This window comes from Castanea sativa, chromosome 1 (assembly GCF_040712315.1).
Source record: "Castanea sativa cultivar Marrone di Chiusa Pesio chromosome 1, ASM4071231v1".
NCBI lineage: Eukaryota > Viridiplantae > Streptophyta > Magnoliopsida > Fagales > Fagaceae > Castanea > Castanea sativa.
Genome location: NC_134013.1, coordinates 44,317,029 through 44,335,323, shown reverse-complemented (window position 1 = coordinate 44,335,323; position 18,295 = coordinate 44,317,029). Strand labels below are relative to the sequence as shown.

General features: G+C 35.8%; 1 protein-coding gene across 3 annotated transcripts in view; it reads left to right on the top strand.

The window, feature by feature from the left end:
* Positions 1 to 17,890, top strand: part of LOC142621758 (protein TRANSPARENT TESTA 9) — a 56,122-nt gene extending 38,232 nt beyond the window's left edge. For 2 of the 3 annotated variants that reach the window (XM_075795111.1, XM_075795113.1), the window contains 7 exons: positions 5,432 to 5,537; positions 5,630 to 5,701; positions 5,825 to 5,857; positions 5,938 to 5,990; positions 6,123 to 6,282; positions 16,834 to 17,000; positions 17,199 to 17,890. In XM_075795111.1, the coding sequence (XP_075651226.1) occupies positions 5,432 to 5,537; positions 5,630 to 5,701; positions 5,825 to 5,857; positions 5,938 to 5,990; positions 6,123 to 6,282; positions 16,834 to 17,000; positions 17,199 to 17,528 (921 nt within the window). In that variant the 3' untranslated portion in view covers positions 17,529 to 17,890. Of the gene's footprint in view, positions 1 to 5,431; positions 5,538 to 5,629; positions 5,702 to 5,824; positions 5,884 to 5,937; positions 5,991 to 6,122; positions 6,283 to 16,833; positions 17,001 to 17,198 lie in introns of all 3 variants that reach the window. The other variant, XM_075795112.1, reaches the window with a different exon arrangement.
* Positions 17,891 to 18,295: the final 405 nt, after the last annotated feature.

Sequence of the window (18,295 nt, the reverse complement as noted above, 5' to 3'; positions counted from 1 at the left end):
AGGTATAAAGTTTGAACGCCACAAGGAAGAATCCTTGATAAGTTCACAGTTCTTGAAGAACCAAAAGAGAGCAAAGCCTCACCTTTTCTGAATTTTATTCAATAATAATCTTAAAAAACGTTTACAGACTTCAGAGCCTATTTAAGGACTCCACAAAACTTGACAGACAAGAAAATATATTCTGAAATAACTCCTAATTGATACCTTACCATATCAGGAATCAAGTTTGACCTAAAAAGCATTAAATGCACCTAAATGCACCTAAAAAACGTACTAAATAATAAAACCCTAAATAAAAGCTGATTTGGTCTGAAATTAGCAGATCCAAAATAGGAAAAAATCTGTCTTAACTGATACAGAGCTGGAAAGTCAATCAGCCATTAATTCATGCCATAAATCACTCCCAATTAAGTCAGATCAGCCCTAAATAGCTTGAATTAAATTTACTACACTTTCATCTTCGTTTGGGCCAAGCTTGGAACATCCTGCGTTAGAATCAGCCCAAATCTCTTGAATCAGCCTATTAAGTGCTTCTTGGATCTTCTTGGATCTTGCTCTTGTAATAGGCCCAACTGGAACATGGAATGGATCCTTGAATGCTTGTTGATTCTCATCAATGCATTATTTGGTTTATTGTTAAATGAAACTTGAGTTCAGCATATAAAAGAGCACCTATAATCATGGTTTTAAAAACCAGACCGAACTGTCCGGTCGGACCGGTTCAACTTGGAACCGGGAGATGTTCCAGTCCGGTTCTCTTAAAACCAGAAATCTTAGAAAATTGTATTTAACCGGTAACTGTCGGTTTAACCGGAATAACAGGAAACCGGTACGGTTGAATCGGTTTTTTCGGATTTTTGTGAAGATGCTCTACAATGGAGTTATTTTGCAGCAAAATGTTACTTCTTTTTTTCTCAGATCTGGAACTTAGGGCGGCAATGAAGGGAGGGCAGCGAAATGTTGCTTTTTTTCTAGATCTGAAACTTAGTAGTGCTTTGGGAAATTTTTTGTGGGGATGTTTCAGTTTCAGGGATGCGGCGTTTTAGTCTTTTAGAGAGAAAGAGAGAAAGCGTAGGCTAGGTAGAGAGACTGAGAGAGCCAGAGAGGTGGAGACTAGAGAGTAGAAACGTCAGGTTGCTGAGATATTTCTTTTGTTGTATTTGACTATTTGTTTTGTTGGGTAGTGATGCCAATTAAAAATTTGGCAGAAGTAAAACCAATCTCATTGGTCAAATAAAATTAAAAGGAAATTTTTAATAAATACCCTCCTTTTGGTCTTCCTTAACTTTCGAGTAATATCCAAATTCCAAAATACTAAACATTAATATGGGAGAGAATCAAGGATTGGTGATAGAGCATATAATAAATTGCATTGAGACTTTTTTTTTTTGGGAGTGCATATCATGGTGGAGTCAATGGACTATATGTGTGATTGTGTGTATTTGTGGTGTAATAAAGAAGGGTGAGCTAGGTTTTAATAGTTGGATAGCTGAATGTCTTTTACAATTACACATTGCCTCTTTTCTTTCTTCTTTTTTTGAATTTGGTACATTCATCTTTATTAAAGGAAAAACCATAAATCCTATTAATTTTTGGGAAAGATTTATTAAATCCATTTATTCACTCTTAATCCTTATGATATTACTAAATGAATATTAAAATTTCTTTATTTAAAACATTTAGTTCTGGATATAATGAAATTATGAACCTATTTTTGTTTTTCTTGGAGGATTATTATCTCAATGGTTTGAGAATGATTACTTTAAAATGTTAATATTTAGTTACAATTTTTTATTTTTTTAATTATTATTAAAAATATGTGAAAAATTACATAAAATTATTTATATATTTTTAACTAAACATAATTAGTTTTAAACTTATTGTGTATTTATTTTAATAATTTTAAAATTATTAATTAAATATTAATGACATCACCAATTCGACCATCGGTCGGACCGTAAAGTCGGAAACTACTATCTTTTCCAATACTTTGACCGGTCTGGTTTTTAAAACCATGCCTATAAGTAATATTTTGAGATAGTACAATTCCAAAATTGTTATTCTTTCATGTAACTTATTTGGATATACTAATTATAATTACTTGTAGGCGTGGTTCAAGCTTTCATGTAACTTATTTGGATATACTAATTATAATTACTTGTAGGCGTGGTTCAAGCTTTGAAATAAATTTTACGTTATTCTTCAGTTGCTCCAATGCAAATTTTGTGGGGTAATAGATGTTGAAGTTAATATAGAGTGAGTGCGTCGAGTTATCAATTAATTAATCTCAGGCCATTATTTGTAGTTAACAGTAGTTGAGTTTGTAAAATATGGAAGGTTAGGTTTGGTGAGAAGAAAAGGGAGAGAAGAAGTAATGGAAAGAAATATTTAAAATAGGTTTAGAGATTAATTAATTAGTCCATTCACTGCAGCATATATATATATATATTAGAGTGATATGACATGATTGTAGGAATACCCTTATGCTAACATAAGGATAACAAGCTAATATAAAAATAACAAGAAATGATTCCAATACTTCTCCCTCATTGATCTATATGTTATAGCTTGAAGGATAACCTCTAAAAGGAGGCATGAGCTAACGACTTTGTGAGAAGATTACCTAGCTGATCATCTGAGCAAATATGAGGAGTGACAATTTGTTTCTTCATCAATAAATCTTGAATAAAGTGACAATCAACCTTGATATGTTTGGTAAATTCGTGGAAAACATGATTGTACTAATAAAGATAGTTTCCTGAATTGTAACAATACATATGCATAGGAGAGAGATGCGGTTAGAAGACAAATTCTGATATGGCAAGGAAAAAAAGGTGGATTTAGAAAAGACAATATCATCACTCCTGAAGTAATTGTGAGACTCAACACTAAAATATTGATAACCCATTATGAGAATGCTCAAGGAAAACACATTTACAAGGCCGAATGGATAACTTATCTTGGCTAGGATCTAAGACAAGAAAGATGACAAACAAATGTATGAATAGGGGAAAAGGTGAGCAATTAGGAAATGAAAGAGAAAACAAAAACTTTTGATTCAGGACAGTGAAGGGCATAAGATTAATGAGATGGCAAGAGGAGAGAACAATACTGAACAGCAAAAGTGTTTTGGTACCTCTGTACTGAACAGCAAGACGCCAGCAACTGACCATGCTCTTTTTTTTTTGGGGGGGGGGGTGGTTGTTGGAAGCAATGCCATTTTGTTGTGAGCTCAACTAGTTTAATGAATAATAGCACAAAATGAAATCATGACAGACCGGGAAAGTTCTATTTCATTACTAGATTGGAGAACCTTAATGCTGTTATTAAACTCAACAAGAATTTCATTATCAAGTTTAGAAACTATATGAGGTAAGTTAGATCTCTCTTTCACAATGCAGGACAAGTTGGGGAATTTGTTTATTCGTGGTTGTGGTGGATTTAGGGGTTTTGATAGGAAAGAGTACAAGCTTGGTTTAGGGTTATAAAGAAGGGAAAAAAGAGAAATATATGGTACTCATGGGTTGTATGAATAGTATCCATGAACAGTAACATGTGTTAAAATAGTGTTTAAATGATTTAATTAATCATTTCCTAACAGGGTTAATATCTAGGATAATTCATAGTTGATTATGATATTGGAGCAGATAGCCTTGAGTATGAACCCCATCTCCCATTTAAAAAAAATTAAAAATCCAACGTGTTAGTTATTTTGGGGTTGGAATGGTCAAATGATTAAATTCACAATTTTCTAATAGTTGAAGTTTTTGGGATAAGTGGTAGTTTATCAAACAACAAGAAGAAGAAGAAAAAAAAGAGTACTATGTACTAGTGGTATTAGGACTTGTTAAGCATAATTATATATAAGCACTTTTTTTTTTGTACTAGTGGTATTAGAATTCCTAATTTGTCTAGTAATCTAAAAAACCCAATGAGGAAATAAATAATAAAACATTAACTTAAATATATAGAAGTTGCGAGGGTTGCAGACATTACAATTTTTCCACTTAATACAAAATTGACCATAAATTGTTAAATAAAAACCCAAATTAAAATTTTTCTTAACCTTAGGACACATAAATAGACCTTTAAAACCACATGACTTTTACTTTGGTTGGATGTAACATGTGGGCCCATAAAATTAGTCTTGAATAGATGAATTTGTGACGAAAAAGAAAATTATTCGTCCACAGTTCCTTCATTTCTTTAAAAAAAAAAAAAACCATGGCATCCTAAAGTAATTGTATCAAAGGACTCTGACTGATGTTTATGACTGCTCGAAAAGGAACTACAATAATGCTTCCCTAACAAGCATGCTTCACTCTCTAAACTACACGCATGGCTCAATGCAGGAATTGTTGACTTGAGTATGGCCAAGGACGTAAATGCCACTGGAGAGGAGAGACGGTAGCACTCAAGACTAATGAAATGAGAAAGAAAGAGCCATCCAGATCCAGATAATATAGGCTATCCTTTTTCATGCCCTGAACCAATCATCTTCTTGGTCTTGAAGTTTTGAAAGCTACAAGAAATAAGAGGAAAAAATAATTTCACATTGTAAGGATTTAGTCAATTGATTAGCATAAATCAAATCAAAAGAAAATTAGAGTCATAGAGGCTAGAGGATAAAGATAATGAATTTATTGGATGAAGAACACCTTTTCCAAGGATTGGCTGAGAAGGACTATTAGCTAAAACAATTTGGTGTTTAACATGAGTCAAATCAAAAAAGAAAAATAATATACCTATATATGTTTGCTAGTGTGGGAGTCAATGACCCAAGACAAGGATTTATTAGCCATGCATGCAGCATTACCTGAATCAACTAAATTAGTAGTTGAAGAAGAAGCTAGTGCACTCTGCAATCGCCGAATGAGCTTGTTAAGTTGAGTAGTGGGTGCATCATGAAAACATGAACCAGGAGTTGCATGTCTATAATGAGTTGAAGTAGGTACTGATTGTCTAATTCCATCAATGGCCTAATACACACAATCTGCCTTGCCATAGTTTATGTAACAAATTAGACTTAGTATGATATATTATACCATAAAACTAGTAATAACCAATAATCAGCAAAATATATGGTGTAGGATAGATAATTAAACAACATAAAAATTTGAGTTCGACCAGTGTGAATATTTTTTTGGGTAAATAAAACTCGCTTACTTGTGCCAAATGAGAGCATAGGATATAGACAAAGCACTCTCACATTCTTATCATTTTCTTAGAGAAAGGGAGACCTGTATGGGAAGACTATGAAAACTAATGCTAGGACCTGTACTAACATAAGAAAATGTAAAGACAATAACATAAGAAAATTGTGTTGGTTTCTACTTCCATCCATGTAACATATCTACACTTTCAAATATTCTATTGTTGCAGTTACATGTTATACCATGCAATTTACTTCAAATGGTTTTCTCATGCACAGGATTCATACAGGAACTGTACTATTGCTATTCAACAAGAAATTAGAGGAATCTGGGTTGATCTACTTTTAACATTCCTTTGTGATGAGTGGAAAATGTGTAAAAGAGGTATTCACTGTGGAGTTTCATGTTGTGACTGTTGAGTTGGCATGTTAAATGTTTTGAGTGATGTGTTTGTACTGCAAATTTTCTACTTGTAGCAATTGAGGCTTCAGCTCCTCGGAAAGAGCCCAAGTGCATCCTCTTGCCATCACAGAAGTCCTATTCTGATGGTATAGTGAAAACTGTCATAATATAGTTGATTTTTAATAGATGCTTTCCAGAATAGATTACTGTTTCTTCATTGGATTTTTTCCCTTATCTTTTATTTATTCATAAAATTGTTGTACTTACAGATATTATTCCAGCTGAATCATCATTTACTGCTGGTGAGCGAATGTGCGAGTTGGTTAAGGTTTGAGTTGTACTTTTTGTCATATCTCTTCTTATTGAGCTTTAGAAGTTTCAGATAGACTTGGTCACTTTCTGGTTTCATCAATGACATTTAAATCCTTTGGAAAAGTAAGAATCTTATATTGTAGTTAAACGTAAAATACATTTGTACATATTATGCATTTGATTTTGTTAGAGCTTTATGGTAAATCATAATGCGTCATTTCTTTTGCTAATATTTGTCACCCTTTCAAAATTTAGGTATTTGTACTCCTACATCAACTTCAAATATTCTCCCTTGGTAGAGTGTTGCCTGACCAACCTCCTATTTGTGCTTCTGCCGATGTTCCTGAAAGCTTCCGAGCCAGAACTGCTGGACTAGATACTTCAAGTCCAAAGCCTGGAACCGAATTAAGAATTGGTCAGTTTTCTATCCTGTACTTATTGATATTCTATACATGATGTTATTTTATATATATACCTTTAGAAACAAAGATGAAGGGTTTGTAAGACTTGATACTAAAAAAGATACTAATAATTCAAAAGGATTGCTTTTGATACTAAAAAAGGGATTGCTTTTGATATCTCTGATTAATAATTCATAAGAATGAAGATACTGGAGAGGATGTAAATCATAGTATATGAATGAAGTGAAGAAGTGTATTAGGAAGATTGTGTGATCGTAGAATAGCTATTTAGTTAAGGAGAAATTTTATACAACTGTTATAAGACCAAATTTGCTCTATGGTATTGAATGTTGAGTTATTAAGAAGCACTATATTCATAAAATGAGTGTAGTTGAGAATGTTTAGATAGATAAGTGGAAAAAAAGAAAAAATAAAAAGAAGAAGGATTTGAAATGAAGTAATTTGCTTAAAAATAGGGGTGGCTCCTATTGATGAAAAGATAAGGTAGAGTTGCTTAAGGTGGTTTGATCATGTGCAAAGGGTAGCAATTAATACACCAGTGAGGAATGAGAAAAGGTAGAGGATAACCTAAAATAACCTTATTAGAAGTAATAAAAAAGAACGTGCCAATTAAGGAGGTGACGAGAGTATTATTTTGCATATGATAGAATAGTGGAGAAGAATATATGTGGCTGTTTTTTGACTACTCTGTTAAGGATGTTTAGTTGACCCTAAAGTTTTGGAAGCTATTTCTTGCTCTAGCCTCTTTAGAGGTTATTACTTCCCTAGTAGCTCAACATATGCACTCTTTACCTGTTTATTCAACTAGTTGACACCCATTCTTGCTACTTGATGCTTGAAGAACTTGTTCCAAGTTTCAGAACTTTTTTTTTTTTTGATAAGTAAGAAAGATGTATATTCATGAAGCTTCTTTATGCATGAAAGGTACAAAGCAAACCAAAAAGAACGAAGAGAAAGAAAAATAAAACAGAAAATTAATTACAAAGGATAAGAGAGTTTAGGAATAAGGAGAGGGAATCACAAGATGTGAGTCCCCAAGCTCGAGACTAGTCAAACAAAGATCCACTAAAAGAACTAAGCAACTGGTCTCCAGAACTGTCTAAGTTTTCAAAGGTCTGCTGATTATGCTTCCTCCAAAGAGACCACACTAAGCACAAAGGAACCAAGTTCCAGATTTTAAAGGAGTGCTTCCCCAACCAATTCCAGCAACCAAAAAGCAAATTTGGAACTATGCTAGGTAGGACCCATAAGATCCCAAAAGATTTGAAAATGGAACTCCACAGTCGACGAGCCATCTCACAATGAAGCAGTAAGTGATCCACAGTCTCTCCACAACCATGACACATAATACTCTTGTCAACAAAATCAAAGCCCCTACGTCTCAAATTATCACCCGTAAGAATCCTATTCTAAGCCACAATCCAAACAAAGAAGGAAACTTGCCGAGGGGCCTTGACTTTCCAAATACCTTTCCAAGGAAAGACAATGGAAAAAGAACCTCACAACTTATTATAGAACGAGCAAATGTCAAAATCCCCATTTCTCTCCAATTTCCATCTCATCTGAACCCCATAATTTGTTGAAGGAATATTGGATTCCAAGATACGAGTAAAAACTACCCATGTATCCATCTCCCAATCACTTAGATCCCAAATGAAGCAAACATGCAAACATTCCAACTCTGCCTTTCCCCTGCCCCACACCACCCATCTTGCCAAAATCTCACTCTATTCCCCACCCCAACAACAAATTGAGTATTTTTTCTAAAATCCTCCCAGCCTATACGAATCTCTCTCCATAAATCACACCCATGAACACCCCTACCCAAATTGGAAGTCCATACCCCCACTCTTCCCCAAACTTCGAAGCTACCACCCTCCTCCATACGGTAATAGTTTTTGTTTTTTTTGTTTTTTTATTTCTTCCTGGGGGAAACCACATCACATATCTTATTCTAAGAGTTGTGACTCCTCAATCCCACATCACCAAAGCCAATTCCCTAGTAAAGCTTTATTGAATGTAGTTAGTTTCCTTATACCCAAACTGTCATTAACCATAGGCGCACACACTTTGTTCCATCCTACCAAATGAGTCTTGTTATCACCCAACAAGAAGTCCCTTTGCAACTTTTCAATTCTATTAGCCACTTGAGTAGGAATTGTGAACAACGATAGAAAATAAGTAGGCAGACTAGATAACGTACTCTTAAGTAGTGTCAAACTACCACCCTTGGACAAATATAGTTGCTTCCACCTAGCCAACTTCCACTCAATTTTCTCCAGAATAGGATTCCAAATTTTAGGTGACTTATGAGAAGACCCCAATGGTATACCAAGATAAGCCACTTGAGTAGGAATTGTGAACAACGATAGAAAATAAGCAGGCAGACTAGATAACGTACTCTTAAGTAGTGTCAAACTACCACCCTTTGACAAATATAGCTTCTTCCACCTAGCCAACTTCCACTCAATTTTCTCCAAAATAGGATTCCAAATTTTAGGTGACTTATGAGAAGACCCCAACCCTACATCCCAAAATCTCTGCCAGAGCGTGCACATTATTTACCTCCCCTATTGGAACCATTTCACTTTTCTGCACATTGACCTTCAAGCCTATCACAACCCGAAAACAAAGTAACCGTATTTAATATGAAGGATTTGCTCCACGTTTGCATCATAAAACAAAATTGTATCATTTGCAAACAGGAGATGTGATACACATTCCCCACCACCACGCCTATCCTCAACCTTGAAACCACAAAGTAAGCCAACACCCTCCACTCTCTTCAACATCCTACTAAATACCTCCATCAGAATCAAAAACAACATAGGAGATAGTGGGTCCCCTTGTCTCAATCCCCTAATGCTACCAAAAAAGTTAGCTGGAGAGCCATTGACTAAGACAGAAAATTGGATTGTGGATATACAATTCTGGATCCATCTACACCACTTTTCCCCAAAACCCATTCTCTTCAATAGAACTTGTAGGGCCTTTCAGTTCATATGATTATAAGCTTTCTCAATACAACTTACAGATAACCCCCGGAATCTTACTCTTTACTTGGCTGTCCATGCAATCATTGGCAATAAGAACTTAGTCAAGAATTTTTCTACCACCCATAAAACTATTCTGAGACTCGGATATCAACTGATTTAAAACCACTTTCAAATGATTTGCCAAAACCTTAGCTAAGATTTTATACATACTGCCCACCAAACTAATAGGTCTAAAGTCTCGAATGTTGGAAGCACCATTCTTTTTAGGGATTAGAGCTATGAAAGTAGCATTGAGAGATTTTTCAAACTTACCATGTTGATAAAACTTTTCAAAGACTGCTAAAACATCTCTTTCCACCACTCTCCAACAATGATGGTAAAATGCCATTGAAAAGCCATCCAGACTTGGCTTTTTATCCCCTTCCAAATCTCTAATATCTAGAAGAATCTCCTCCTTCTCGAACCTCCTTTTAAGCCAGCCCTTGTCCAACCCCCCAAGTTGATCAAATTCCAAATCTTCCACAAAAGGCCTCCACTCCTCTGTCTCTTGATACAAAGTTTTATAGAATTGTACTACCTGAGCAGCCATCTCAGATTCTTCCATCTAAGTATTCATTATGGAGAAAGTGCAGTGTATGCTGTATCTTTATTCTTGCATATTCCTGGCAGTTTTCTGCTGCAACAACTTGCTTGTCTAAAAAAAGTTATGCTATGTAGAGAGGCCTGGCTACCTCGATTTAGTCATAGATTTTTTTTCCTTGGTTTCTCTTTTTTCCTTATGGGAGGATCCACGTTTATTTTTTGTTGAATCCAAAACTTTTGAATTCTCGATTGAGGAAGGTGGTACATTTTATTTGTTATGTAATTTGGAAAGAGGTTGAGATTCTTCCCGGTTTGTTGCTTTGAGGAAGGAGAGTGCAAAGAGGCTGTTGTTTAATGTGGAAGACTTGGTGTCGAAAGAATCCCCTGTACAATTTTCCCGAACGTATTGGGAGGGAGATAAAATCTTTATTCTCCAATTGGGTTCTAATGATCGTGGTAATTTCTTGCTCATCTCTGAACTCATTCAAGGCCGGCAGAAGGGGTCCATCGTGATACCGGATGGAAAGTTGGGGAGGGGGTGGAGGCTTTGGACATCACTTGAGGAAGATGTTGGCTTCTCTTCCTAGACAGGGACATAACCCAGAATTCAAAAGGGTGAATTCAAGCAGCCTGCGGTGGTGATGGCAAAGGGGAGGCAGAATAATTATGGAATTGTGAATAAAGGAAAAGAGAAAATTTCGGAAGGTAAAAATTCCAGTGAACTTCACCGTGATTTTAGCAATGTTTATTCTGGGAAAGAGAAGGCTGGATTTGGGGCAGAAGTAATGTCGGTCATAATCATAATGGGATTGTCTCAATTGTTATTCAAGGAAAGTTGAGTATGGATAAATGTTTTCGTGTGGAGCATTGAGGTTTTGAGGGAAGTGGGCTTGGGACAGCCAGCCTCTATTTTAAAAGAAATCAGGCCCACAATAAAAATTCAGCCATCTTCGGCTGTTTTTAAAGAGACTAGGCCCACATCAAAACATTGGAAGCCTTGGGCCCTTTCTTGGGCCAAGTTGGTCGTAAGCCCAAAGACCAACAAGCTGTTGTCCAAGACCAAGGTCCCACTCTCGATGGTCATACTCATATCACAGTAGAGCTCCCTAGTGTAGTGTATCGAGTGCCTTGGTTCTTCCTCTAGTCAACCCAAGGTCTCACAATCCAGATAAGGCAATCTCTGGCAATTACCATGGACATAGTGCTCTCTTGCTCTACTGGCGATAAATCCGATGTTATGTTGGCAAATCTGCGCTCGTGGTCCATATCCCGGAGGTCAGTTCACACGTTTCAGAACCCTGAGCTCTTAATTGAGTTCCTACCCATATTCCCAAACCAGTTTCTGTCATCATAGAGCAGATTTTTGAGGAGTTTGCGAAACCTCATGATGCCGTGTCAAGCTCTATATCACAAGCAGGGGCGGAGGCAAGGGGGGGCGAGAGGGGGCAAGTGCCCCCCCCCACCCCCCTCCTAAAAAGAATCCAGAGTAGCAACCCAAATATTATGTTATCAAGAATTTTGACCTTGACACAAACGTTCCATGCCTAGAGTGCTTTTCCAATAGGTGCAAATCTTCATAACATTATTTTGTCTTTTTCCAAACAAAACAAAGTTCAGTGGGTCCTACTTAACACCCATACTTTTTTTCCTTGCCACATTCTCAATTACTGGAAATTTTTTTCCTGGAGTGCTTTTCTTAGGGCAATTTGTTCTTCGAATAAGGTATTCCCACATAATCATAATAAAAAAAATATATTTAGGCCCTTGTATATCAAACTAAAACCTTAGCGTTCCCTAATCTTTTTCTCTTCTACTTTAACTTTTTCATAATTTCAATTTTGAAACGCTTTTTTTTTTTACTATAGAACCAATTTTAACTACTTACTACTTAAAGAATAGAGTAAAAGATACTGAATTTTGCATAAATGAATATACAACTTTATAATTCTTTTATATTGATTTATTTTCTCAATTTATTTTAAGGAATCAAATTACATGTTTAAATTCTATATATTTAGAATAATCTCTTAATTTGATTGTTATTAACTATGATTTTTTTTGTTTTATTTATTTTAATAATATGAAATGTAATATATACTTATAATCAATTGAGATTATGGAGAAGCCAAATTATAATAATGATTTAGATTCAAATTCTAAAACTCATATCAATGTGTATTTTACTAATCTTCCAATTGACAAATTAAATTATGTATGAAAAAATAAATTAGAGTTTATATTATATTACATTTTGTATGACAATTGCATTAATAGTATATAATTCTATATCTATTTCGTTATTAACAGTGATTAATGATATTTACATTAATTTTACTTTCAATCTTGTCATTTAATTTTGCCCCCCTTAAACTGAAATCCTGGCTCTGCCACTGATCACAAGTATTGGTTCCCACATGCACCTACATGGTGGTTTTGGAGACCAATCCCTATTTGGATGTTCGATAGTGAGCTAGTGCACCAACTGATCAAGCAACTCTTATTTGATCGTGCTGTGGACAAGAATAAGTTGTGGGACTTTTTAGACAAGTGGGTTTTAGAACTCGTGATGGGAAGAGGGTGGTAGTGTCAATGGAGATTGAGATACAGCCTTCAGGTTTTTTTTTTTGGGTCTCTGTTTTGGAAGAGCTTAATGCCATGGATTATTTGGGAAATTATTTAAGGCCCATAGAGGTACAATTTGAGTGGGATAGGGTGATGGAGGAGGATGCAGATTCTGAGGTTTGGTCCGAAGAAAGTGGTGAGATGATTGACTTTGATCGGCGCGGTTCAGATTGTTCAGAACTTTTGAATGTGACTTCGTTGGCTATATCGAAGTCTTCAGAGCAAGTTTCAGGAATTTGGCTTTTTTTTGGAGACTCCGGTTGAAGGTTTGGAAGAACTTGCTTCTAAGTTTCTTTTGACTCTTGAGGAGAAAATTAGACAAAGGGCTGCTGAGAATGTTCTGAGAAAAAAAAAATCAAAGGGAGGAGGAAAAGGTTTAAGGGAGTTAAGGAGCTTGGTGAGATCTATTAATTATGATTCCACTTCTAGTAAATCTTGAGGTTACAATAGGGAAAGGGCTATGATTGTGTCTCAATGAATTTGAAGATAGTCTCTTGGAATGTGAGGGGACTGAATGAGAAGGATAAGAGGCTCCAAATTAAGAACCTTATTTAGAATATAGCAGGCTGATGTCATTTGCTTGCAGGAGATAGATGGAGCTTATCACTAAGGGCTTTATTAGAAGTATTTGGGGTTGTCAGCATGTTGATTGGGTTTATTTTAGTTCAATAGGTGCTTCAGGTGGGATTTTGGTAATGTGGGATAGGAGGGTTGTGGAGAAATTGAAAGAAGTTCTGGGTCAGTTTTTGGTGTCTTGTAGATTTAGGAATGTGGGGGACAATTTTGAATGGGCCTTTGCTGGTGTATATGGTCCTAATGTGGATAGGGAGAAAAGGGTGATGTGGGAGTTGGCAGGTCTGTATGGTTGGTGGAATTTGCCATGGTGTGTAGGTGGTGATTTCAATGCTGTTTGCTTTCCTTCTAAATGGTTGGGGGCTGAAAATTTTACTCAGGTTATGCGTAATTTTTCAGATTTCATCTCTATTAATGGGTTAATGGATATCCCTTTGGAGGGTGGCAGTTACACTGGGTCCAATTATTTGTCTGGTTCTAGGATAAATTGTTTTCTCTTTTCTTCAGAGTGGGAGGTGCACTATCCTAATATCCAAAATAAACAGCTGGTTAGAGTTTTATCAGACCAGTTTCCGATTTCTTTGGAGGGCGGTGATTTTTTTAAGGGACGAAGGCCTTTTTTTTTTTTTTGTGAGAAGCTTTAGGTGGATGGTTTTGTGGAGAAGGTGAAAATTTGGTGGTACTCTTTATCATTTCTATGGAACTCTTAAGTTACAGGTTAGCCATGAAGTTGAAATCTTTAAGGGGAGATTTTAAAAAGTGGAATAATTCTATAAGAGTCTCTACTCGGAAGACAAGCCCCATTGTTCTCATCTGGATGTGCTTAATTTTTCCAGGATTTCTGAGGGCAAGGCTGGCTGGTTGGAACGACCCTTTGAGGAAGCCGAGTTTTTTGGGGTGGTCATGGATTTTAATGGACATAAAGTTCCTGGACCTGATGGTTTCCCTATGGCTTTTTTCCAGACTTGTTAAGTTATTATCAAAACCAATCTTTTGGATGTTTTTTAGTATTTATTTTGATAATGCTCAGTTTGGGAAAATTTTAAATGCCACTTTCATTTCCTTAATTCCTAAAAAATCTAATGCAATGGAGGTAAGGGGTTTTCGGCCTATTTGTTTGGTTTTGGGGGGGGGGGGGGGGGTATATTATTATTGCTGAAGTTTTAATTAACAGGTTGAGAATGGTGCTTGGGGATATTTTTTATGAATCTCAAAATGTTTTTGTTAAAGAAAGATAGAGATAGAGATAGATTTTAGTTTAAAAGCAGGAGTTCCCAAGGTGTTGTGTAAGCTGGATGTAAAGAAGACATATGATCATGTGAATTGGGGTTTCCTCATTTATACGTTAGATCGTTGTGGTTTTCCTGAAAAATGGAGTAGGTGGGTTTCTTTTTGCATCTCTATAATTAAATTCTCTATTCTTATTAGTGGAACTCGTTGTGGTTTCTTTGAAAGCTCTAGAGGTATAAGAAAAAGTTATTCATCATCCCCTTTATTGTTTGTCATTGTTATGGATGCTTTTCGTAAAATGTTTGATAAGGCAGTGAGGGATGGTCTAATTTCTGGTGTTAGGGTTGGTCCCACGGGTTTGCAGGTGACCCATATTCTTTTTGTTGATGATACTTTGGTCCTATGTGATGCTAATCTTGGTTAGATTCTATTTCTCTGGCTAGTGATGTTTTGGGTTGAAGTTGTATTTGGGCTGAAAATTAATATGGGAAAGTCTGAATTAGTCCCTGTGGGTGTGGTTCCAAATATAGCAGATTTTGTGGATGTGCTAGGGTGCAAGCAAGGCTCCTTCCCGATGAAATATTTAGGCCTTCCGTTGGGTGCAAATGTTAGAGATAGTTCTATTTGGAATCCAATTATTGAGAAGATGGAGAGGACAGTGGGATGGAAACGGTTGCATCTTTCAAAAGGAGGTAAAGTTAGTTTAATTAAGAGTGCTTGGTCCAATCTTCCAACTTATTTTCTTTCTCTTTTTCTTATCCCGGTGGAGGTTGCAAACCATATTGAACAGCTTAAACGAAATTTTCTTTGGAGTGGTTTGAGGGCTGATAAAATAACTCACCTGGTGAAATGGGCTACGGTTTGTGCTCCTCTTCATTCTGGGGGCTTGGCTTTTAGAAGTTTGAGAAGCTTTAATAAAGTGTTATTTGGAAAATGGTTATGATTTGGGAATGAGCGATAGGCACTGTGGAGGAGAGTGATAGGGTTTAAGTATGGTTATGAAGGGGGAGGTTGGTGCTCTCTTCTTGATACTGGCCCTAATGGGATGAGTTTGTGGAAATCTATTAGTCATGACTGGCCATCTTTTGCTCGTCACATCCAATTGAGGCTGGAGCTGGGTTTATTGTCAGATTCTAGTTGGACATTTGGTGTGGGGACACTCCTTTGAGATTGAGCTATCCGGAATTATTTGCTATAATTTGAAATAAGGAGGCTTATATGGCTAATTTGATGAAGTTCCTAAATGGTGTTCTCTTCAAGGATTTAAATTTTGTAAGAGCCATTCAAGATTGGTAGATGGATTTCTTATGTAATTTTCTGGATAGTATTTATGGAATTCTTTAAAGGGAGTTAGGGACAATAAGATTTGTTGGAAACCTGTTAAGGGATAAGGGTTTGTTGGAAACCTTCTAGAGTTGCCTTTTTTTTTGTTTTTTTTTTGGACTACAGCTTTGAGGAATATTATGACTATTAATAATCTTCGAAAACAAAATATTTTTATTTTAGATTGGTGTTGTATGTGTAAAAGAATTGGGGAATCAATAGACCACCTCCTTATCCTTTGCCCCCTTACTTCTGATTTGTGGTCTATGGTGTTTACCTTGTTTGGCATTCATTGGGTTATGCCAAAGATGCTGAAGACAGTGGTGGAGTTGTTGGCTTGTTGGCAAGGGAAAGTTTGGGCGGCATAATGCTATTTGGATGGTTTTCCCTTGTTGTTTGATGTAGTGCATTTGGCAGGAGAGGAATAACCGGCATTTTGAGGATTTAGAGAAAACAGTTTCTGATCTTAAATTCTTTTTTAAGACTCTTTTGGATTGGGTTGTAGTGTTAGGCTATCGTTTATTTTTTTTTATTTTTTTATTTTTTCATTTCATGGTTTATGGACTTTTGTACTTTATGCTCTTGATTTGTACTTTGTCTTTGACGTATACTTGCTATATACTCAGGTGACACCCTTCTTTTTTTAATATAATTCTTATTACTTAAAAAAAAAAGTGTACTCTTTTCCTGCTTATACGTTCATAGCACAAGACTTTGGAATTATGGCTTGATCGTTGTTGTACGGACAGTTTGGATTGATTGGGAGGCAACACAACAGGATTCATAACCCTTCCTACATTTATAAAGTGATACTTGTCATAAATAGTGAACATAGATGTTTTTTACCCCCTTCTACACTTAATGCTATTTAATGTTCAAATTAAAGCCAAGATTTATAGTGTTTTACATCATTTATCCATGCAAAATTTGGAAGATTTTCATGCTTAGGCGTGTGTATATTTTTCTGATTGATTTTGGTTTATATATGATTCAATCGATTGATGTACAAAGTGGAAGGCTCTAGAGTGGCATCAAATTGATAGATTTTCCTATACCAATAGCTATATGAATGAATGTTTTCATTTTCTATATCCCATTCTCTTCAAAATAGTGGAAGATCATTTTTATATTATTGTATCTTTTTGGCATGCAATTTTATGTCAAAATTAAACAATTGAGTACTTTGTGGTTAAATCTTCCGGTTTCTGTATTTTGTAGTTGATGCTGTGCCTTGTAGAATTGCATTTGAAAGGGGTAAAGAACGTCATTTTTCCTTTCTAGCAATCTCTATGGGAACATCTGGGTGGCTTGTGCTTGCAGAAGTATTACCCTTGAAGCAGCAATTTGGAGTTGTTCGTGTTGCTGCACCTTTGGCTGGCTCTAATGTATGTATACCTTTAACGTTTCCATGCTATTTATCTCATCTTTTATTTTTGTTTGTGTAGCTGGGCTTCCATCACAGATGTAACTTTTCTGTGCGTAGAACATTACAGTAACTATGCACTCTGTTGATACACCCATAATATTGAGCTTTTTCAAGATTATATTACTGCAAACATTTCAATCTTGTTTTCTGCCATCAGCCCAGAATCGATGACAAGCATTCAAGATGGTTACACGTGCGTATCCGACCATCCACATTACCCTTTCTGGATCCTGCTAAATCTGGTGCTTATGGAAAAGTGAAGACAAAAGCTTTGGTTGATGGGAGATGGACCTTGGCATTTCGGGATGAGGAATCTTGCAAGTCTGCTTTGTCTATGATTCTTGAGGAGGCTAAATTACAAAGTAATGAGGTGGAAAGACGACTGAAACCATTATTTGACCTTGAAAAACCTGTAGAATCTTCAAACCCTTCTGTCAGTCCTCCCAAAGCTTCATCTTCATATATAACACCATCCAATTTGTTTTAGGTCCCTTAATGTAAGTTTTCCAATGAGAGTTTTACTAACGTATGTCTTTAGGACATACATTAGTAAAAACATTTTAGGAAATTTTTTATGGAAAATGAAAAAGTTACCAACTTTTTTGACAAATTTTTCAATTTTCCATAAAAAGTTTTTTAAAATGGATGAGTAATGTGTCTTAAGAGCATATATTAACTGGACCCTTTTAATAATTGTTTGCTTATGCTCATGGGGTGGCAACATATCCAGCCACCCTTGTGTATATACGTTCAGGCAAATCTTAGATATGCCTGAAATTATAGATTAGCACAAGAAATTTAGTTCCATTCTTTGTATATTAGGTTTCCTCTCCCCTCTCAACCTCCCCCCCCCCCCCCCAAAAAAAAAAATTTGTATGTTTATTAAGCCTTTTTGCTCTCATTCTTTAGCAGCTCCAACCTTAGGCTCTCTCTTCTTTCCCTAGTTCGTAAGCTGTGTAAAAACATTTGTATATTTGAGGCGATCCCATAGTTTAGCTTTTTGTGCGCTTTCTCTTTTGTCAAAACGTATTCTACAAAAAGATAACTGTGGGTGTGTGATGGCAGGAAAAAGGCGGACACAATTATAATGATTTCATAATTTTCCAGAAGCCTGCAAAAAGCAGCTAAAAGGAACTGTCTAAATATTGCCAGAAAATACGTATTTGAGGAAGAAAAATTGAAAACAATCTTTAATATATATCGTTTATATTTTCGAGCGAGCTACATTTATGACTCGCGATCATGGACAAAAAA